Here is a 24,449-nt window from a genome sequence, read left to right on the forward strand (position 1 = left end):
GATAAGAAGAGAAGTAGTCACATTAAAGTCAAATTAAGAGTCCTATTAAAGTTTACAATAGCCAGGCTGGGCATGGCAACTCACACCGGTAATCCCAGCACTTTGGGAGGCTGAGGAGGGCAGATCACTTGAGGCCAGGAGTTTGAGACCAGCCCAGCCAACACAGTGAAACCCCATCTCTATTAAAAACACAAAAATTAGCCAGGTATGGTGGTGCATGCCTATAATCCTAGCTACTTGGGAGGCTGAGGCACAAGAATCGCTTGAGCCTGGGAGGTGGAAGTTGCAGTGAGCCAAGATGGCACCATTGCACTCCAGCCTGGGTGACAGAGAGAGACTCTGTCTCAAAAAAAAAAAAAAAGCGTACAGTAGCCATTGGGCTAGATAGCCTGAGGCCTAACCAGTGCCCACAGTGGGGATGTGTTATAGCACAGGGAAAAAAGCTTTGCTTTATGAGACAATTTTGCAAGGGCTATTCTGACACACACCTGAGTGAGCTGACATGTTTGGAGAAGACTCAATGAGTAGAAGCTCAGTACCTCCCATGTATGCTCAGAATGTTCCCACTTTTACTGCCTTTGATTCCTATCTCAATACATTACTTTAGTCTCTACCAAAGTAATACGGAAGACAGAATTAGAATTGTCTTTCAGTGATTGTATGCAGTGCAATGTACAACCAGGACAATTCTGTTGTTTTTCCGGCTTGAGTTGCTCCAGTTGGCTGTCTATACCAATCACAAGACTTGTATTTCTCAGGACTGTGCAAAGTTAAGCCAAGTAGTTGAGTACAAACCAGGACAGGCGTTTAATGATACAGATGTTCTACAACGTGTTTTCTTTTTTTCAGGCACCAGAAATCTATGTGGTTACTTTCTTTAGTTTATAAGACCACATGTAAGTACTTTGGACAATTGATGTATTTTTCCTTTTTACATTCAGATATTTAACAAAGCAAGGCACAGGTCTAGGCTCTGTATGAATCTATATCTGAAGAAGCCAAGTTGGAGCAGCTTACAAGCAGATCCAAGTCACTGACACCACCTTCCGAGGCTTAGTGATGAGTAGAAAATCCAGACCCTTCACCCCGCTGCTCATCTGAAATAGAGGACAATAACTGGAATCTTTATGCTCTCCAATAATGCAGGACTTGACTTTGAGTCTCTTCAATTTAATTGAACAAATATTTATTCAGGACTTACTACTGTGCTTAGGCCCTGAGGATTCCAAGCTGATAAGACTGATTCAGGTTAGGCCTATGGAATACAATTTAGAGCTTACAAGATGATCACCTAAGCCACTTTCATCATTCAGCTGGTGAAGAACTGAGCCCTGGAGAGAAGGAAGCTTCCCAATGGCACAAAGCAAGGGAGAACCAGGGTCATTCAAAAATTTGAAATGGTAAAAATGTAGATGCCATTACTATCAAAAAAGTGGTAGAAGATAAAGGTACTGTGTGCAAGTCCCTATTCTGTAGCTTTGGGCTTAGATGTGGATCCATTCCTTACCCGGATACAGAGGAAAGGCCTCCCTCCTTAATGTCTGCATAGGGCCACCCCCTCAGGTAAACCACCAGTGTGTCCTCTAATGTGTTCCCTCAGCTCTGGAACCAGAGTTAAGGCCACCTGACCCTCACCATGTGACTAGCTCTATCCTGGACAAGTCAGATATTAAACCCAGTATAATGAAAACCAGGTCTTTACATTAGAGATTTTTGTTATTTCAATAGATATCAAGATAGACTTGCAAGCAAATTTGTGTATTTAAAGCATATGATATAATGATGGACTATGCATGCTAATTATATTAGAAAGTAATAAGGGTGCTAGTTAAGTGGTGCTTCACTTCTCTGTGAAGAATTTTTTTTTTTTTTTTTGAGATGGAGCCTCAATCTGCGCCCAGGCTGGAGTGCAGTGGCGCAATCGTGGCTCACTGCAACCTCTGCCTCTCGGGTTCAAGTGATTCTCCTGCCTCAGCCTCCTAAGTAGCTGGGACTACAGGCTCCTGCCACCACACCCAGCTCATTTTTTGTGTTTTTAGTAGAGACAGGGTTTCACTGTGTTAGCCAGGATGGTCTCGATCTCCCAACCTTGTGATCCACCTGCCTCGGCCCCCCAAAGTGCTGGGATTACAGGCGTGAGCCACCATGCCCGGCCTGAAGAAGTTTTTTGACTTCCTAAACTTCAAACTGGAAAACCAGCCTCCTCTGACTGTACCTGTACAATGATTTTGGTCCTTTATTGGGCTTAATTACATGCTAGTCTCCACCTTGAAGTCAGGGTCTGTTCCTGTCTGGCGACTGGTAGACTCTCAATGTTTCTTGAATAAAGTAAATAAAAGATATTTTGAGATCTTAGTCCACTCTGGGGTGGCTTCCCAGAAGAGAAAAGCTAGGATTTATTTTAAGAAATGGAAGTAATTTGGTGGAAGGAGGCATATTTCTTCCTTAGTGCCCTCAACAAGCCTAGAAAATAGGAGCAGGTCTTGGGGTGGGGTGGTGGGAAGGGTGTGGGGGGAGGAAAGGCACAAACTATGTGATTCCCCTATGGCTAGAGAGAAGCTCTCGGAGGCAGGCTAACTCTGCCAAGGTCAAGGAGCAAACAGGAATGGAAGCCTTGACCCTCGGTCCAGCCTCACACCACATGTTCTCCATAGGAGACACCTTTGTACGGAGCTTCGCACTGACCTTGAGAAATAATTTCCATCTGGATTTCTGGGTGAATCACAGGAAGGCAATCTGCAATTCCTCAAGTTTGCACTTGGCTGGGGTTGTCGAATCTATGTTGTAACCCTTATGAAACACTATTGCTCAAGAACATTCGAATGGATGCAACATTTGTAAATTAAAAGCCTGCTGCTTTAATTCCCTTCCAATGGACACAGTTAGACATATACAGAAGTCACAATTGGATGCAGCTGGAGGTTTGACTTTGAGAGGATGGGAGACTGGAAACCCCTGGGCATTTGGTCAGCACAGTAGCAGAGTGTTAGGGTTTGGGAAAGTAGCGGCTGGGTAGGAGAAGGTGTTGCATGCAATATTTTTCTTTCTGGTATTTGTCCCGGGAGATCCATATTGACACCTGAACTTTGTGACACAGCCGAGCCCTGCTCCACTGGCTTCTATACAAACAACATGATGCAAACCAGCTGGGGCCAAAGCAGTTACCATGGAAACCCTAGAGTTTGGTTTGGAAAGTAAAAGTAAAAGACATTTATGATGACCACAGCAATGGTTTGTACCAATGCACTTCTTGGGAAGTTTCTTTTTTATCCTGAACTTTAGCGTTCTTTTTTTTCTTGCCCTGTGGAATTTGGCAAAAGAAAAATTTAAAATCAGATTGGAAATATTACCTTCCCCATTAAATAGCTAAAACAGGAAGTCTTGATTTATTCAAACCATATTTGCTAAAGACAAATTTAACTCTAAATGGAGAAACCGCTTAAAGGTCAAGTTTTGTCTTGGATACTTTGAAAGAGTTGCTAAGCATTTTTGTCCCCTATGGAGGCTGGGTTGACACCAGGAGGTGTTATTTGTGTTATTTCCCCTCAACCATTTTTCCACCTCTCAGTAATGACAGGAGAATTATGGCTATAGAGAGCAAACACAGCCTTATGTGGGCATGATCACAGTTGTAGCAAGCCAGTCACGATAGCAGGAATAGGCTGGTTGCATGAGCGCACTGGGTGAAGAATACAGAGGACATTAAGGGCACCAGAGAGAACAGGTTCAATTTCTACTCTGTCACTTACTTGCTGCATGATCCTGGGCCAGTTACTTAACCACCCTCTACCACAGTTTCCTCAGGTTGGAAATGAGAATCAAAATGCCCAACTGCCCCCAAATGTTCACATGGATTCAGTGAAATAAAGCACATAAAGCACAAACTGAAATCCAAATGGAAAGCAATCACAAAAAGAATCCAGTGGAAGGGAAGTGGGAAGTAGCAGGCAGATAAGGCTCACAGGCTGGCTTCAAGCGACTGTTCCAGTCTCAGAGGACCACAGTCTCAAGGCCACCTACAGTTCCCTTTACCCCCCACTGTCTGAGCCACCAAAGCCTACCCCACTCTTGCACCTCCTTTCTTACTCCCTTCCAACTGTGAAGGCATCAGGCTTTCCCAGATATCCTTTGCATTCAAATCCTCTCAACCACCGCCTGCAGATTCTCCTCCTTCTGTACTCATTTTTCTTTTCTTGGAAAAAAACAAAAACAAAATTGGACCCTTGGTGGAGCCCTTGATGGTGACAGCACAATCTTTCATCCCTTTGCTTTGTCCTCTCAGGTCCTGGTTCTGTTCCTCACCTCCACTTTCATTTCCACATCCTCCATGACAAGCCTCCTGTCCCTAACATTCAGCTGAAACTGTTCCTAGATCCCAAACTCCTATCCTAGCACAAGAGAAAGCTGGTGGCATTCCTATTTAGTGACATCTCTTCCCAACTCTGCATCAGCTTTGATAGGTCACAAATGACCTCAGATTACTAAACACTATTTTTTTTTTCTCGTTTTCTTTCCCCTTGACTTCTCTGCTGCATTTGACATTGGCGCCACTTTCTCTTCACTAAAATTCTCTCTTCTTTTTGTTGCCAGGATTTTATGCTGTGGTGAGTCTCCCACTTTTCCAAAACGTTGTGCAATTTCTGCTTGTTTTTCTTCTGCCTACTCATGCCAACATATTCTAACATTCAGCCCTCCTTAGGAGATGACCCATTCCCTTAGCTTTGCTGTTTTCTATTCCCATGACCCTCATCTCAAGAGCTCTTCTTCACCAAATGCCAATTATTTCTGCTGATCTCTAGGTCAACCCTGTCCAACAGAACATTCTGAGAGGATGGAAATATTCTATGCCTGGGCTGTTGAATGCAGTGGACATTAGCCATATGAAGCTGTGGAGTACTTGAAATGCAGTTAGCCTGACTGCAGAACTGAATTTTTAATTTTATCTAATTTCAATTTCAATTTAATTTATTACATGTGGCTAGAGGCTACCATATTGGACAGCATAGTTCCAGATAGTTTCACTTAAACACCATCATTTCGGGCAAAATATGATCAATACTAAAGGTTTTCTGGAACCAACTCCTCTCCCAGCCTCTCTGTCTATGGACAACTACTCCCTACTGCATGCAAAGCTCAAAAGCCTCTTTTATTAATTCCACTCTGATTCCTCAGACGCAGTCTCTGATTCCCATTGATCTGCCTTGAAATATCCCTGTTCTCTCCCCGACCTTCTGTATTTTACTGCCACACCCCTGAGCAGGTCCTCATTCAAACCTAAACAGCCAGCCTGAATCTCTCACTTCAACACACCTTGCCATCACTGCAGACCGGATCTTATTCTAACACTGCTCTGCAATGTTGCTTCCCTGCCTCAAACCCCTAGTGGCTCCCCACTTCCTCTGATTTCATGGCCAAAACCTTTGTCTGGTTTTCAAAAAGACACCCGGAATAATATTGTCCCTGGTCTGGGTCAATAATATTGTCCCACCAAGTCTAGACAATAATATTGTCCCACCAAGTCTGGTTTTCCATGACTCTCTCTCTCTCCACACACACACACACACACACACACACACACACACACACACAAACACATACACACACCACTCAAGGATTATCTCACAAGCTCATGAATGTGCTGTGTTCACTCCTGTCTTGGAGCTTCTATTGGCTTTTCAAATCCTCTATTGGCTTTTCAAATTCTACCTTTCAAGACCCAGTTGAAGACTCCTTCCCTCTATGGAAACTTCCCTAATTAAGACCTGCCTGGCATATCTCCCCTCTGGATTCCTAGACCATTTATAATGAGTGTTATCTTGTCCTGATGACTATTGTTTCACGTGTGCTATCCTTTTCCCCAGATTAGACTTGAAGAAAGTGGCTCTTGTTCTTCCTGACCTCCAGAAGACTGAGCTCAGAACCGAGCCCACAGCAGATGCTCAGTGCTTTGTGAACATGTCTTGATTCATCAGCAAGTGCAGGATAAGAACTGGATGTGACAACATCTGAGAGCTCAGTGAACATTAGACTCGCCTTGTTAATAATTTACTCCCTTTGTCCCCTAGTTTCCTGCTCATCCCTCTATTTCTCCTGGCCCTTTTCAGCTTCAATTCCTCTCATTTGTCCACTTCTTCCCTTTGTCCAGTAAACCACATGGGCTAATCAGGGTTGGAGTAGAGAGTGTAGGATTGTCTATTTTCTCTTGGAACTGATGGCTGTGGTGAACACCTTGTTTGCCATATGATCAACATGGCTCTATGAGGCAGTTAAAACTATGTAGACAAAATTATTTTTGTCAGATAAAATGAGGATAAAAATACCTCCTCATCAAAATATAGAGGAACTATGGAATTAAATGAATAATGAGTAATGGGCTAAGAATATAGGATTGGATGTACCAGAATCACAGTGCAACTGCCTCATAGAAATGCTGGGCATTTTCATCTTAAGGGATGATCCAGAAGGGCAAAGTTTAAAACAAAGGAACTGATTCAAGTGCAATATTTTACATTGTGTAAATATCTGAAGGAATTCACAAACGGACCACGATGGCTGCAGAGACACAGTGGTAAAGTGCTTAATAAATTGGCGAACACGTGTTGTGCCATAAATGTTAGGTGCATAAAGCAAATTATGGTTATTTGTTTCCCTTTGTGTTTTTCTAATCAAAGATTTAAAAATCATGGGAGTTTTGAGCATCATGAGATAACGAGTGTTGTGATACAGGTCCACCATTCCTTTTCCAAAACCTTTGGTATTAGATGTGTTTTGGAAATCAGGATTCTTCAGATTTTATAAAGGTCATCTGGATCATATGTTGTATATTGTATACTACTACCAGTGAGATATGGGTCAGCACCCTACAATCAAACACACAAATATTTCTGCAACGCAACATGTAAAATACAAAATCTACAAATGGACTCACCTGAGTTCAGATTGAGTTCATTGCCAAATGAGTTCTGATAAGGTCAGATTTTGGCCCCAAATTATTAAGGGAGAGCTTGCGATTTTCAGAGCTTTTGAACTTAGGAATACAGACATTGTGTACCTGTCCTATTCTACATCATTTTCTTTAAAAAGAGGTAGTCTTTTTGAAAGTTTCTATTAAACTTTTAGAGATGTAAAAAATAGTGGGTAGTAATTACATAACTTACTACAAAGCTACAGTAATCAAAACAGTGTGGTACTGTCATAAGGATAAAGGACATATGAAATGTGGAATACAATTCCATTTGATGGAATAGAATTTAGACTCCAGAATGAACTCATTTATCTATGGTCAGTTGAATTTCGACAAGGGTGCCAAGACCACTCAGTGGGAGAAAGAATAGTTTCTTCAATAGATGATGCTTGGACAATTGGATTTCTACAAGCAAAAGAATGAAATTGGAAGCTTACCTCCTATCATGTATAAAAATTAACTCAAAATGGATCAAGGACCTAAGTGTAACTATAACTCTTAGGAGAAACTATAACTCTTAGGAGAAAACATAAGGATATATTTTTGCAACTTTGTCAGGGATGTCCAATCTTTTGGCTTCCCTGGACCACAGTGGAAGAAGAAGAGTTGTCTTGGGATACATATAAAATACACTAAAACTAACAATAGCTGATGAGCTTTAAAAAATTGGAAAAAATCATAATGTTTTAAGAAAGTTTATGAATTTTTATTGGGCTGCATTCAAAGCCGTTCTGGCCATGGGTTGGACAAGCTTGAATTAGACAATGATTCCTTAGATATATGACACCAAGAACACAGGCAACAAAAGAAAAAGTAGATAAATTGGATGTCATAAAAATTAAAGACAGCTGTCCACCAAAGGATACTATCAAGAATGTGAAAGGGCAACCCATGAATGAAAATATTTGCAGATCAAATATCTGACTAGGGTCTGGCATCCAGAATATATTAATAACCCCTGCAACTCAACAATAAAAAGACAAATAACCCAATTAAAAAATGAGCAAAGGATGTGAATAGATATAACTCCAAAGAAGTTATATAAATGGCCAAACATGCACATGAAAAGACACTCAGCATTATTAGTCATTAGGGAAATGCAAAGCAACATCACTAGAGATACTATTTCACACCCACTAGGATGGACATCATTTTAAAAAATGACAAGTAATGGTGAGGATGTAGAGAAACTAGAGCCCTCAAACATTGCTGGTGGGTGTGTAAACTGGGGCATTTGCTATGAAAAACAATTTGGCACTTCCTTAATTAGCTAAACGTAGAAGTTCCATATGACCGAGCAATTCAACTCCTAGGGGTATACCTGAAAGAACTGAAAACTGGTACTCAAACAAAAACTTGTACATGGATGTTCATAGCAATGCTATTCATAGTGGTCACAATGCAGAAATAACTTAAATGTCCCTCAATGGAGCAATGGATAAATAAAATATGGTACATTCCTACAAATAAATAGTATTCAGTCATACAAAAGGAATGAAGTCCTGAAACATGCCATAACATGGATGAAGCTTGATAACATTATGCAAAATGAAGAGGTATACACAAAAGGTCACATATATGATCCCATTCATATGCAGTATCAGGAATCAGCACATCCATACAGATTGATGGCTGCCAGGGACTTGGGGAGTGGGGAATGCCGAGTGATTGCTAATGGGACCCAGATTTCATTCTGGGGTCATGAAGTGCTTTGGAACTAGATAGTGGTGATAGTTTGATAACATTGCCAATGTATTAAATGCTACAGAATTTTACAATTTAAGATGGTTAAAATTGTGAATTTTACGTTATGTGAATTTAATTACAATTAAAACAAAGTGAGTAGACAAATATTGCCTCTTTGGGGACCTCAAGGCATCTGGAGACCTCAGGGTTTGTTTGGTTCATGTGTTTTGTTTTGTTTTGAATCACTAGCTAAGATGTTGGCAACACAGTAAACAAAATCTGAACGATAATAATAATTGATGTCTGCTTTAAATGTGCTGTTTCTGATGTATTTTTGTAAATTTCAGGAATTCCTGTAGCATAAACCAGAGTTTGTTAATCTTGGCACTATTGCCATTTTGGGCTGGTTAATTCTCTGTTGTGGGGGCTGTCCTGTGGTTGTGGAACATTCGGCAGCACCCCTTGTCTAACCCACACAATGCCAGCAGCATCTCCCACCCCAACTGTGACACTACGACAGAAAGAGGTCTTGGGCCAGGCGCAGTGGCTCATGCCTGTAATCCTAGCACTTTGGGAGGCCGAGGTGGGTGGATCACTTGAGGTCAGGAGTTCGAGACCAGCCTGGCCAACATGGAGAAACCCCGTCTCTACTAAAAACATACAAAAACTTAGCCAGGCGTGGTGGCAGGCACCTGTAATCCCACCTACTCAAGAGGCTGAGGCAGGACAATTGCTTGAACCCAGGAGGCAGAGGTTGCAGTGAGCTGACATCGCGCCATTGCACTCCAGCCTGGGCAACAGTGAGACATCGTCTCAAAAAACGAAACAAAACAAAAGAAAAACACTAACAAAAACAAACAAAAAGAAAAACGTCGCCAGACCTTGCCAAGTTCCTCCTGGAGGTCAAAATCACCCCCGATTGAGAACTACTAATGTGACCTCTTTAGGAAAAGTTTATTATCCTGGGATTTTATCCTCTTCTAAAGTTTCTTTTTAAAAACCCATTTGTGAGATTGTTCTTTAGTAATTTCCAAATGACAGCAAACTCATGAAACAAAACAACATGAAAATTCCAGGTAAATGTCAAAAACCTTTTTCCTTAAGAGGAACTAAACTACGCAGTCCACTTGTAGACAGTAGGTTTCTCACTGGCAACAAATGCTCTGGCAATAAGCTAAATGTGGATAGCACATAAAAAAAGTGAATGTGCAATGTTCCCTTTTCAAACCCTTTTTGGGCAAAGACGACTGCTCTGCCAGCATTCCAGTATAATGACAGCTCATGTGCCCTTTGTCAACCTTGCCTCCTTCTCCTTTGAAAATACAAACCACACTTCTTCCCAAACTTCTTCTGATACCATTTAATGAGTCTGGGATCAGATACTGTTAGCACAGAGAGCAACCTGTGCTCCAGAACCCCCTCAGCAGCCGCTGCCAGCAGGAAGGGAGGGCTGAGTGTTCAGGACGCAGGGTTCCCTGGCTGCTTCACCAGCGCAGTGCTGCCTTTATCCATTTTATGTCTTGGATTTCTGAGTGGGATTTATTTTGCACAAAGAGTTCTGAAGCTGAGAAGTTTGAAAGCCACTGGCTCAACCCAAGCCCCTCTCCTACAGATGAGGACACCGGAGTGCAGAGCGAAGGGCAGGACCACGTGTGATTCCAGGGCTTTTAACTGTAGCCAGGCCCCTTTCCTCTGTTCCAGGGAAGGCAGCCAGGCAGCTCCTGCAAGATGTCACTAATCCCTTGCGTGCCTCAGTTTCCTTATCTCTACATGAGCATAGCAACCTCCATCTTCCTGGCTACTTCTGGGATTTAAATTTGACACAGTAAGTGCCATGCAAGTACCACTAATATGGATGGAAAGTTTGTGTCCTCCCCAAATCCACATGTTGAAACCCTAACCACCAGTGTGATGGTGTTAGGAGGTGGGGCCTTTGGGAGGTGATTAGGACTAGATGATGTCATGAGGGTGAATCCTCATAATGAGATTCATGCCCTTATACAAAGAGGAAGGTACCAGAGAGCTCTCTCTCTCTCTCTCTCTTCATCAGGTGAGAATGCAGGGAGAAGGCAACCATCTGTGACCCAGGAGGAGAACCCTCACCAAGAGCCTGACAATGCTAGAACCCTGATCTCAGACTTCCAGCCTCCAGAGCTCTGAGAAGTCAATGTCAGCTGCCTAAGCTGCCCAGTCTATACCTGCCCAGGTATTCCATTATGGCAGCCTGAGCTGACAAGTCTACCGCTTGACATCACACACATCCTCAGGTGTGTGAATGGTTTCACTTCTTTTTTCCTAGGAAAAGAGTCATTAAACTCTACACGTTTCACACAATCCTCTTGTGATCACAGCCACAAGGGAAAGCTCAGCTTACTGAACTGTGTAGGGATTCTGTTACTGACTGACTGCACAGTTGTCTTCCTCTAACTGTTGAGAATCAAAGGCTATAGGAGGATGTGTCTGCTTTGTCTTGAACCACAAGCTTCTGAAGGACTGAAGGAGAGAATCGCACTGTGGGTGACTCACTTCTGCTTCACACTCTGATATCCCCATGAAAAGGAGCCTGCACACAGGCAGTGAATTCCAGATGGAGCTGAACTCTCAGGTCCTCTTTCTAAATTCTCAATCTATCTAAAAGAATACACATACAGGTGAAATTTTACCTCCCTGCTAAAAACCTTAGGGAAAGCCAAAGTTCATAAGCCAGAATCTCTGAGAAGTTTCTTGAAACTATAGCTTGGTTAGGACCAGCCTGAATAAAAAACTGATGAATCCTCGGTTCACATCAACAAAAGACGGGAAAGATGGAATGGCTCCAGTTGCTTCTCAGGAATAGCCCCAGGGGCTTGAGAGAGCAGAAACTGCGACACACACAGGATCAGGGACAGCTTATCAAAGGCAAATCTCAATGCTCACATCCAGGCAGGATGGGAAGGACCCTGAACTTTCCCAGGCAAGGTCAGCAGACAAAGGAGGTTCTCTACAACAGGTGCCCAGGCGGTCAGTCATGCCACCCGGAGGAGAGGGCACTACACACCCTGCACCAAACAGACAAGAGAAACAGCATTTGTTGTGCAAAATCAAAACATGTTACTTCCATCTCTTGAAGGATAAAGAGATCTGTACTCTGGCAGATTCGAATCACAACAAAGGCAATCCATTTCCTTCTTCCCTTAATCTGGATCTGAAAGATTTGAAGAGGAACCTACCCAGTTTCAAACAAAGCCCATTTCAAATTTTAATACCAGGTCACCCTCTATGAGGTTGAAGAAAAAGAGAAAAAGTACTGTTCCTATGAAAAGCTTCAGCTATTCAATAGAGGAGATTGATCCGAGGAATCAGAGCAAGTGTACACCTTTAAAATGGTGATGCGGAAGATGATCTCTAAATTGTATTCAAACAAGACTTAAGCAGCTGTTAGGCTCACAAAACAAGTGTAGGGGGTGACGAAGATGGACAGTGTGCCCACCACATGGAGTGGGATGGAGGGAATATGGAGATTGTGTATTACAAAAACCAAATAAGTAAAGTGGAACATGAACTTGAGAAATTCAAATGGAAATTTAAAAAAAAAATAGTAAAAAAGTAACTAATGAGAGAGAAATGCCAAAAAAAAAAAAAAAAAAAAAAAAAAAAAACAAAAAAAACCAGGGCAGCTATAGGAATTGAAATTCCAAGAGGAAGATCAGAGCAGAGGACATCATCATTAAAGGAGGCTGCCTTTGGCTTCAGAGCAAAAGGTGCACTGGATCTCAAGCAATAGCAATGAAAAGTTACCCCAAACAGAAGCCCCCAGTATATATACTTTTTAATTTAATAGAGAAAAAAATTTTATAAACATCTTAGTTGAAAAATAAATACACAAAGAGAGTACTTGACAAAAAAACAATAATCAAGGGGACCTCACGTCATTTATGAAGCATTAAATGCCAAGAAACAAAGAAGCAACAAGAGTATTTTGAAATGCAAAACAAACAAACAAACAAAAAAGAAAAACAAAACCGTCACTTGAATTCTATGTCACATAAGTTGTGTTTCATGTGTTAAGGTTCAGGCCTGGAAGGGTTGAGAAAATGTGTTCTGCTTATACCTTTTTTGTTGTTGTTGTCAGAGACAAAGTGTTGCTCTGTTGCCCAGGATGCAGTGCAGTGTGGAAATCTCGGTTCACTGCAACATCTGCCTCCTGAGTTCAAGTGATTCTTGTGCCTCAGGCTCCTGAATAGCTAGAATTACAGGTGTGTGCCACCACGCCTAATTTTTGTACTTTTAATAGAGACGGGGTTTCACCTTGTTGGCTAGGCTTGTCTCAAACTCCTGGCCTCAAGTGATCCGCCCACCTCAGCCTCCCAAATTGCTGGGATTACAGGTGTGAGTCACTGCACATGGCCCTTGCTTATATCTTTATAGGTAAAATTTTGTTTGGTGCTATAGTCTTCTCTAATATAATAATAAATATTTTAAACTTTGTGGGCCATACAGTTTCTGTAGCATCCACCCAAGTCCACCACTGTCGCATGGAAGCACCACAGACAATATGTCAATTACAGGGCATGGCCAACCTAGCTGGTAGAACTTTACTCACAAAAGCAGGCCATGATTTGCCGACCTCTGTTCCGTCTAGGAGATTAAGAAAAATCCAGAGCACAGGAGTGAGTAAGTCATAATATATAATAGGAGGACAATTGGTAAACTAAATTATAGAGAGATACAAAAGACAGGAGAGGCAATACAAAATTTAATGAAAATAATCTAGATTTAAAATGCACTATTTTATTAACTAAAAGATAGAGGTTTTAAAGAGAAGGGAAAAGAAGAGTGTGCTAAACTTCTCACCTTCCATGGGCAAAGGTGGGTGGTGGAGTAACAGAGAGAACTGAAGGTTTAAACATGCTTTTGAAAAACTCGAAAGTTATGTCTAGTAAAATTAAAAACAGGAGACAAGCTTTCCAAACCACCACAGAATTAAAAAGCAAAGAAAAAAGTTACCCGTTTTACGAAAGACTGAAAATAGTGAAAACGAAGGAAGCATAGAGCCAGAAAGCATATGATAAGTTGACAAAAATCACACCAAATAATCTGTCACAATAAATGAAAATTAGTTAAATCCTTATTAAGGACAAATACCCATATTAGAAACATGGATTATGAGAAATCCATTTGATGTGAAATACACAAGCTGCTATATAAAATGGTGAACAAATGTGAATAAAAATAGATTAGAGATTGAAATATTATTTTTTTAAATGTGCATATCCAGGAAAAATAATTAAATAGAACAAAAAGTCTATCTTTAAATGAAGATATTATTGATTTGATCTTTTATGCATGAAGCAAAAACATAAACATATATAAAGCAAAACTTGTTAAAAATGTAAGAAATAGTGGGAAGAAACCTGGTAGCAAAGGGAAACTTTATCATACCTCTCTCAATATTTGGCAAGTAAAGTATATAATAGATAATGGTAAGATAAATAAAGATTAATGGATAAAGAAGATCTGGAAAACACCACTATTAATGTTTAGTTAATATATACACTAAAGATTAAATCTATTGTGTGTTAATTATTGATTACATATTAAGTCATTAAGAAAATCTCAATAAGTCCCATAAGCTAAAAATTATTGAGCTCACACTCTCTGACCACAATGCATTAAATTAGAAATTACATTTGAGAAAGTGGGAGATAAAATTACCAATGATTTTCAAATGAACAAACAACAACAACAACACCACAATGAATCCTTTCCTGTCTACACAGGACAAGGGAAATATTAAAAGCAGGAAGACAGACTGATTGGATGACAGCACTGCCTACCCAAACATAAGGGAAGAAACTAAACTTTGCGTAGAAGCAAATGTACAGCTTGGATTGTTTTTAATCTTAGACAAGAAAGAATTAAAATATATGAACTAAACATTCTGGGTAAGCTAATATTGAAAAGCAAAATATAACCAGAAAATAAAAGAGAGAAATCTCTAGAGATTACATTAATGTACTGGAAAAGAGATTAAAATGACTAATAAATTCAGGACTTGGATTCTTTGAAAAAAACTAATAAAATATACAGGCTTTCAGAAAGTCTGAGTGACGACAAAAAGAAAGAAGAAAGATAGCAAAGAAATAAAAAGTTACAGAATTTCATGTAGAAGTCTATGCTAAAAACTTGAACCTCAATGAGAAGGCAAATGGAAAATACGAAAATAAAGATTATCAAATCTGACGATCAGAACAGACCACTATCCATGGAAGAAATAGAAACCAGTCTCAAAGAATTGCATCCATAAAAGGAGCTGGGCCCGAATGTTTTATAGGCAAGTTTTTCAAACCTTCAAGGAACACATAATTCTTACGGTATTTAAGCTGTTACAGTTTATAGAAAAAAAATGAAAAGTGTCACAATTCGCTTTATGAAATTAACATAAACGTGCTACCAAAATGTAACAAAGACAGTGCATTAACGTAAAACAATAGACTCATTTCACACAGAAACACAGATGCAAATGAGAAGTGAAATATTTCCTGTGATACAGCAACATGAATAAGGGTGATGTCACCTGATTGGGTAGAATTTAATCCAAGAAAACATGGAAAGGTTAATAATATGAAATAAAATTTTATCAAATCAATGTCAATGAAAAAAGATTATATTGATGGATATCAATAAAGCAAATGTTTAACAAAATTAAAAATTCATTTTTATTGAACAATACTAAAAATGCAAACAAATTAAAATACATTTTAAATCTAGATCTGTATAGTTTTGTAAACTCTAGAAAGATATTTCTTTGATATGATGGAGTATATCAATCTAAAACCAATGGACAGTGTCGTATCTGTCAAAATATCAAAGCAGCATTTCCCAACTTCATTGTTTAATCAGTTTTCCAGGAGATGTTAGCAGATGTGCTTGAAAGTAAAGTCTAAACAACAGTTCAAAAGTAGTTTGGGAAGTAAATGGAGTGACAAAATGAATCCAGAGTTTTCTTGGCAGAATGAATGTACAAGAATAGACAAAATAATTTTGAAAAAGAATATTCATCCAGGCCTTAAACTAGAGAATATTAAAATGTATTATGCAACCACAGCCATTAAAGTAATGTGACAGCAATACTAGAGCAGAGAGACAGATAAATGGAAAAGAAGCGAGCGTATTCCAAAATAGATCCAAAATTCTTTTTAATATAACAAATGTGGTTTTCCAAATAAGAAAGGAAATGATGGATTATTTGATAAGTCTTTTGAGACTATCTGGCTAACCATTTCAAAATAAATACTGTGAGGCATAATCTACCAAAATACAAACACGAATTCCAGGTAGATTACAAATGATGCTCTAAAAGAATGAGGAGGAAACAGACTTACATTGTGGAAGGTCTCTCTGAGCATCCCTGAGAAGGCACATTCCATGAAAAAACATGAAAATATTTGACTATATAAATATTTTAAATGTCTAAACATTTGCAAAAACCATAAAACAACAAAATGCAAATAACCAAGTGGAAAAGATAGTTTTAAATATGTATAAGGATTATAATATTTTAAAATATTCCTCATCTTTATTCTTTTCTTAGTAAATCTCTCTCTCTCTCTGTCTCTCTCTTTCTCTCTGCTGTCCACTTGGCTTTGCTATTCCATAGAAGGTGGATGCCACTCTGGAAAGGAGGAGGAGTGTCCCCTTTAGCCAGAACAAGGAAGAGGAAAGACTTCCCTGTCTTCCGTGAGGGACTGTGAGAAAGGTGGGGAAGAAGGTAGTGGAAAGAGGCAGTTGGCATTTGTTCTGAGCCCTCTCTCTCAACAAGAGTGGTAGGAATGCCTGAAGATTGGCTGGGCACGGTGGTGCATGTCTGTAGTTCCAACTACTCAGGAGGCTGAGAAGAGAGGATCACTTGAACCCAGGGTTCTAGGCTGCAGTGAGCCATGATTGTGCCACTTCACTCCAGCCTGGGTGACACAGCAAGACCATGTCTGGAACAAAAAAATGCCTGAAGTTAAAGCGGGGGGGGGGCGGGCAGAGGTGCTTTCTCCCATTCTCCATTCTGGGTGTAGTCAGTCCTTTCCATGAGAGCCACCATACCTGTTAATGTGGCAGCCAGTGTGGTGGGGTAGAGAGTGTGGTGTGGAAGGAACCCACTGGGCTCTCTGTGCCCTGAGACTGGGATGGAAACATTGTTGAGAATTAGGTGCAGGAGGTTGTCAAAGTTGTTCACAGGGCTGCAGGGACAAAGTGACTCCCTGGCCAACAGCAACAGAGCCAGTGTCACTGGAGCCAGGAAACAATGGAGTCATAGTCAAACCCTCTCTGACTACTATGACATTTGTAAGCCCCTAGGCGTGGTCAGTATCTTAGAGGGCGGATCTGAAAGGCCCTGTGCTGTGGTCTGAATGTTTGTGCCCCACCCCCGAAATTCCTATGTTGGAATCCTGGCCCCCAGTGTGATGATATTAGGAGATGGGGCCTTTGGGAGGTGATGCAGAAAGAGGCCCCAGGGAGCTGCCTCACTCCTTCCACCAAGTGAGCACACAGCCAGAAGGTACCATCCATAAAGATGAAGGTAGGTCCTCTTCAGACACTAAATCTGTTGGTACATTGAGCTCAGACTTCCAGCCTCGAGGATTGTGAGAAATAAATTCCTGTTGTTTACAAGCCACCCAGTCTATGGCATTTTATTATAGCAGCCTGAATGGACTAGGACACCAAGGCATCCAAAAGAGACTGAATATGCAAAGATGATGCATAAATTATTGGATTTGAATGAGTTTATTAAATTTAACTAAAAGTGTGTGTGCATGCATGTGTGTGTGTATGTGTGTGCATGTGAGTGCATGCATATGTGTATTTCCATGGAAGTTTGTAGAAAAGATCACATCCGTTTTTGGAAAATAAGCTACATCTTCTTGGCACATTTGCATATAGTGTGAGAAGACTGGCAACCCAGGATTTGTGATAAATAAGTAATTATTTATCTTCAATGTATAAAATGAGCTTACCGATAAAAAAAAAAAGACAGAAAAACTGCTGTATAAAAAGTGGCCAAAAAGCACAGATAGGAAATTTCACAAGAGGAGAAATATATAAAAATATAAAAATATAAAAAGAAATGTAAAAATATAAAAAGAAATATAAAAAGAAATGTTCAAATAAGAACACATGACACGGGGAGGGGAACATCACACACCGGAGCCTGTTGGGGGTTGGGGGGCAAGAGGAGGGAGAGCATTAGGACAAATACCTAATGCATGCCAGGCTTAAAACCTAGATAATGGGTTGATAGGTAAAGCAAACCACAATGGCACATGTACACCTATGTAACAAACCTGCACATTCTGCACTTGTATCCCAGAACTTAAAGAAAAAAATAAAAGAAGAAAAGAAAAGAAACATTCAAATAGCGAAGAAATAGAAAACATAAAAATGAAAAGCCACTAGGCAAGTGTCAAACTGGCAAACCAAATAGCAGGGCTAAAATACAGTAAACTTGTTAGACAAAGAAAATGCCTTAGAAAACTGTCCTCATATCCACCATGAAACCATGAGGTGACAGAACACAGCAATGACTTTGTTACTAAGTGACTAAGGATTATTACTCCATCCAAGTAATAACTCACCTGTCTATAGCCTGACTTGAAAGAGTCAGCTATTGTTCAAAGCATTGTTAGAGCTCATTGTTGATGTCTTCTGAGCCTGCAGCACGTTCTTTTGAAAATGATGGTAAATCTTCATTGACAGATTTGTCTTGTGGAAAGAGCCAAAATTAATTTAAAGCCAAGTCTGGTTATACTATTTCTGATCACGAGAAAGCTTTTCTCATAAATCTAAGCTCTGAAGGCAGTGACAAAAGAGGCATTCCAGAACGATGTGGCAGCTCACGGAAATAAGTTTTTTAAATGGCACGGTAGAAGGATTGCACTTGGCAGGATACAGCTCCCCTTGTCCTGCATAAAGGTCTCCCAACTGGTCTATCCACAATCTTGTTTTCACTAAGCCTTTGATAATCTTGAAATGCTGTATAAACTCTATCATGTCATTCCTACTCATCTTTGGATAAAAACACAAACTTGTATAATGGCTATAAAGCCTTGTTTAGTCTGGTTCTTCCCTTTCCAGCTTCACTGGACACCAGTTATCTCTTGGCCTCTTGTTTCTGGCCACAGTGGCCTTCTAGAAAGTCATTATGGACATTAAGCCAGCCCCACTAAAGTCTTCGCATGTTCTCTTCCCTCCCTCCCCATTTTTGCCTTTAAACACCTACTCATTCAATAGATCTGGACTTAATAGTCAAGCCCTCCTTCCCAGAAAGACCTTTCTACCCTCCCAGTCCAGGACCACCCTTAGCCACAGGACATATTTTCAAGGCACCATTTATGTTCCCTTCATTGCTCTGTACACGGTTTTCGATAACTTAGTGTGGCTATCTGATTAATGTCTATCTCCTTCTGGAGATTAGAAGCCTGCAGGGAGGCAAAGATCCCAGTTGGTTTTACTCAGTGCATTGCATGAAGCCTGGCATATGGGAAGTTCTCAATATAACTGATGGATTAAAGAGAAATGTAATTTGGCACACTTGTGAGGTCAGTGATCTGCAAGAGGACTACAATGATCTGCCCCTCTGTGTACACACTTGCTGCTCTCCCATCAAGAGATGAGTCTGTCTCGCTTCCCCTTGAACCTAGGCTGGTCTCCTGACTTGCTGTGACTGCAGAATGAAACAGCAGTGATGCTGGACCAGGTGTGAGCCTAGCTCTTCAAAGGCCTCACAGTTTCTGCCTTGGCTTTCTTGGGGGAGAGCTGCCATGCTATAAGAAGGTGGTTTAGAAGAGGCCACCAAGACTCACAGCCAGCTTCAATTGCCAGGCAAGCTGGGTGCTGATGTACTTTTGACCATAGAATCATGAGACATAGATGGCTGCTGCTTTAAGCCACTACCTTTTGGGATGGTCTGTGGTGTAGTAAGAGTAACTGAAACGCTGGCTTCTTATCTTAAAATAAATTCTAGCCAGGTGTGGTGACTCATGCCTCTAATCTCAATGTTTTGGGAGGCTAAAGAAAAAGGATTGCTTGAGGTCAGGAGCTCAAGACCAGCCTGGACAGCACAGCAAGATCCCATTTCTATAAAAATAAAATATAAAAATTAGCCAGGCATGGTGGTGCATGCCTGTAGTCCCAGCTACTCAGAAGGCTGAGGTGGGAGAATCACTTGAGTTCGAGGCCGCAGTGAGCTATGATTACCACTGAACTCCAGTCTGGGTGAAAGAATGAGATCCTGTCATTAAATAAATAAATAAAATAAAATAAATCCTAATGGCACTAGTTTTTCTTCGCACCATTATCTCTAAGAGGTGAACCTTTTCAACGAGAACTAGGGAACTGCTCCCTTTGTACCTGCAGTGAAGCAACCCTCAACCCCTGGTTATCTTGGGCATCCGCAGAGGGTTTGGGATTATCATATATCATTGTATGTACTTGTCCTTTTTCCTTGTCATTTTTCATATACCTTTGCTAGGTATCTAATTGTTCAGATGTTCTGCTCCATTAGGGCAGGGATTTATTTGTCTTTATCTCCAGTGATTCTATAGCTTCCTGGCAAACAGTATATGTTCAATGAAACTGCTGAATGAATGAATGAATCATTCTCTGCCTCATTGCCTCCACCTGATAAATCCGCTGCCAGCTGTGCCCTCCTCAAACATCCAATCTTAAAACACATTCTCCTGCTCTATCAATGTGCTGCCTTCTGTTCTTTTATAAACATAATCCTCAAATATTCTATGTCTATGTAAGCCACATCTCAGCCCAATGCTGCCTCCTTTGATTCAGTGGCAACAGCAATCAATGGCTTAGGTCCTATAATAACGCTGGGTTTTGTGTTTAAATCAGATAACATATCCAGAATTCAGACACGTAACTATGTTTTCAGTGAATGTTGCCTTTTCATCTTCTTTCCAATGCTTTCTATTTCTTAGAATGCCAAGGACATCCACCCCTCATGGCAACATCTGCATGTTGACATACATCAGTAATGGTCTGTGAATCATTTGAATTCTGGTAAGATGAACATTTATTACCATTTACTCTGCGTTAGGCACTATGCTGGGCAGCTGACCTACATAACATCCCCTGTCATATGAAAAAGAAAGCCTAGGTTTAAATCTCAGGCCAACAGTTTCTCCTTTCAGCAGCACACTGCCTCTGGAACTAGTGGGCTCTAGACAATGAGATGAAATCAACAAAGATGATTCATAGGCTTTAGATGCTGGAGCTTCCTGAGAAGCAGAGTTCTTATCCTTCCTTCTCTTTCGTAGGTTGAAGGCTGACACCGTCATAGTCTCTCTACTCATCTCCATGACCAAAATTTGCTTTTGAAAGCATTTGCTCCAAAGTATAAATGACTGTTAACAACTGCACATGGCACCCCCCTCCCTTGAAGGCATTCTGAATTTCAACCAAACATTTAGGATGCAAAAATGGAACAAGATTAGCAAGATTTAGACTTGGAAGCAGGCAAGTCAGATTCCTCCCAACAGTCATGCTATTCAATGCAGCAAGCAACCCAGCCTTAGTGGAGAGAAGCTTGGGAAAAGGGAACGTGAGACTTCTCACAATATACAGGAAGGACCTTTGCAGTGTAATAGCCTACTCACCTGATTTTCCTGGGTCAGTCCCTATTAAACATGGGTGTTTCACTTCTCAGCTGTGGATAGCACACTCATCCCTGCCCTGGTTTCCGTTTTTAATCTCTTTCCTCTCCCACAGCCTAGTGCAGACCGACAGCCCTTTTCTCCAAAACAGCACGTCATATTTAAGAATGTATGTCCCTTGAATATAATAATATGATAGTATATTTATTCTTCTGCTCACATTTTGCATGAAAAACATACTTAAGACAGTTAATAAAAAAACATATAACATCTTGTTGACGACCCAGCAGAAGTAGTGCCATCTTCTTTAAGTCTCTGCTCTGTCAATGGTCATGCATGTAGAAGCTTCTCAGTGACCTCTCGGCACAATTAACTGCTATATTCCTTAGCACAGTGTAATAATATCATTCTGAGCACCATCCTGAGCACCATGTAATAATATCACTCTGAGCACCTATGTCACAGACTTGCAATAATTGTTGACAATTTGTCTCCTTAACTAGACTGTGAGGCCCTTGAGGGCACTGTGTTTTATTCATCTTTTTTATTCTGTGTAGCTGAGAGCCTGGTGCTTATTACACAGCCAGTACATTCTTGGAGGAAATCATCTCTTACTCAATTGGTGTCAGGAAGAAATTGAGAGCCACAGACTGGCAGGTTCAGGAATCCTTTGCACTACTGAGCAGCTACTCAGACCCTGTGAACTGTATGTTCCCTACTTCCCTCCTGTCATATCACTTTTTTTTTTTTTTTTTTTTTTTTAGACAGAATCTCGCTCTGTCACCCAGGCTGGAGTGCAGTGGTGTGACTCAGCTCACTGCAACCTCTGTCTTCTGGGTTCAAGCGATTCTCCAGCCTCAGCCTACCAGGTAGCTGGTATTACAGGCGTGCACCACCATGCCCAGCTAATTTTTGTGTTTTTAGTAAAGACAGGGTTTCACCATGTTGGCCAGGCTGGTCTCGAACTCCTGACCTCAAGTGATCCGCCTGCTCAGCCTCCCAAAGTGCTGGGATTAGAGGCATGAGCCACCGCGCCTGGCACCTTACTAGGATTTAAAAGAAGCCCAGTGATTCCGAGGGCTCCTGTCTACCACCACTTCTCTCCACCACAACATCTTCTCCTCCACACTGCTGACTCCCTGGGAGAGCAAATCCAAGAGCGGGCTATGACTAGACAGAGCGTCCACCTCCCCTAGATGACTCCAGGACCCAGGCCATTGTTTCTCATCTTTATGCATAGCTCAGCCACCACCGCAAGCTCCAAACTCTCAGGCCACCCATCGTCACCTGGGCTCCTTCTACAACCTGGCTGTGGATGCTCCCTAACCTGACCGAGTCTGCGTCTCTTCACTCACACACTCTCTGGGACTCACAGTAGGTCCTCAGCATTGCCTCCTGTATCCCTCAGCTGCTTAGCTCTTAGAGAAAAACACACAACCCTCCTTCCTTCTGTACTTTAATGTTATGACCGTAAATCTCAGATAGGCCTTCAGGACTTCCCAGTGACTCTACCAAACTTCCATAAAATGTTTACTGTCCCACTCTCAAAAATGAATCTTTCACACCTTCTCTGAGGCTAAAACTGTCATCGTTCCCCATTCCTGACTCTCTCTTAGCTGATGATCTTGCTTCATGTTTCACTGAGGACATAAACATATCCTAAAGAGATCACTCTCTCTCTCCCTCTGTCTCTACTTGCCTCAGGGCTCACACACTTTGCTCTCCTTGTCACTTCCCAATGCTCCCCTTGGGCACTGAATCCCGTTGCCTCTTTTGCCTATCCCATCAGTGCCTCTCTCTATCCCATCGTTACCATCAGAATATAAATATCATGTCATATCCCCACCTCCCACCATTGAAAACTCTCTCTATACCCCTCCAGCTACACTGCATCTCCTAGCTCCACTGTATAGCAAAACCTTTCAGAAGAGTTGTCTATTTTCCCTGTTCCCACTTTTTTTATCCTTTGTTCTTTCTAGAAAGTACACAATCAGGCTTTTGGTTCCATCACTCCTCTGGACCTGTGAGCCTCACGTGCCTTCCTCCTATCACTAAAAACCTGCTTACTGCCAAATCTAGTGTTGGCTCCCAGTCCTCCTCTAACCTGACCTCTCAGCTGCATGTGACACAGCTGATTACTCCTGCCTTCTTGAAACATTTTCACTAGGCTTCCAGGACATCACATTCTCCTGATTTTTCTTCTCCCTGGCTACTCCTTTGCAATCTTGTTTGCTGGCTGTTTCTCCTGTTTTTCCTGACCTGACCCCCAGAGGCTCTGTTTTTTTTGTTTTTTTTTGTTTTTTTTTTTGTTTTTTGTTTTTTGTTTTTTTTTTAAGATGGAGCCTCGCTCTGCACCCAGGCTGGAGTGCAGGCATGATCTCGGCTCACTGCAACCTCTGCCTCCCGGGTTCAAGCGATTCTCCTGCCTCAGCCTCCCAAATAGCTGGGACTAAAGGTGCAGAGGCTCTGTTCTTATCTCTCTTTACTCTCTTTATCTTTTCTCTTGTCAACCTCTCCATTCTTGTAGCTTTAAAGATGTTGATATATCCCAAGTTTATATCTGTAGCCCACCTCCTCTCTAAGCTCCAAATCTATGTAAAGTATATAACTCCCTACTTGCCATCTCTACTTCCATGTCTAATGAATGTTTCTCAACACAGTGATACAAAAGAAAGGCTCATACTTCTCACTCCCTGCAGCCCCTTGCAACCACATAACTCTTTGGTTTTGCCAGTTTTAGTAAAGTGCATTACTATTTACTCAGCTATTCAGGCCCTAAACCTACCTATTTCTCACACCCTTGTCCACACTCATCAACTTTACCTGTAAAATAAGTGCTGAATGTGATCACGTCTTACCACCTCTACCTGTCTCACCTGAGTCCAAGATGTCATGACCTCTCTCCCCTCGACTTCTAATAGCCTTTTAACTAGTCTCTGCTTCTGCTCTTGCTCCCAAACAGCCAATTTTCCCCCCAACAACCAGAATGATCCTTCAAAAATATAAATGAGACTGGCCACTCACCTGCTAAACACCCTTGAATGACTTCCCACCACAATTAGAATAATATGCAAACTTTACTTTGGCCTAAAAGACCCCATATAACTTTGGTGTTGTCTATCTCTCCAATCTCTTCTTGAACTTGACTGCCCCCCCACTGT

General features: G+C 41.2%; 1 protein-coding gene across 7 annotated transcripts in view; it reads right to left on the minus strand.

Moving 5' to 3' along the window:
* The window catches only part of ADRA1A (adrenoceptor alpha 1A), a 189,784-nt gene that overhangs the window by 160,156 nt on the left and 5,179 nt on the right, over positions 1–24,449 (minus strand). The window contains exon 2 of one of the 7 annotated variants that reach the window (XM_063606678.1): positions 19,083–21,465. The exons of the other annotated variants lie outside the window; for them this stretch is intronic. Coding sequence (XP_063462748.1) covers positions 21,338–21,465 — 128 coding nt within the window. The 3' untranslated portion in view covers positions 19,083–21,337. Of the gene's footprint in view, positions 1–19,082; positions 21,466–24,449 lie in introns of those variants that run through there. 7 annotated transcript variants of the gene reach the window in all.

Source organism: Pan paniscus, chromosome 7, assembly GCF_029289425.2.
Source record: "Pan paniscus chromosome 7, NHGRI_mPanPan1-v2.0_pri, whole genome shotgun sequence".
In the NCBI taxonomy this organism is placed as follows: domain Eukaryota; kingdom Metazoa; phylum Chordata; class Mammalia; order Primates; family Hominidae; genus Pan; species Pan paniscus.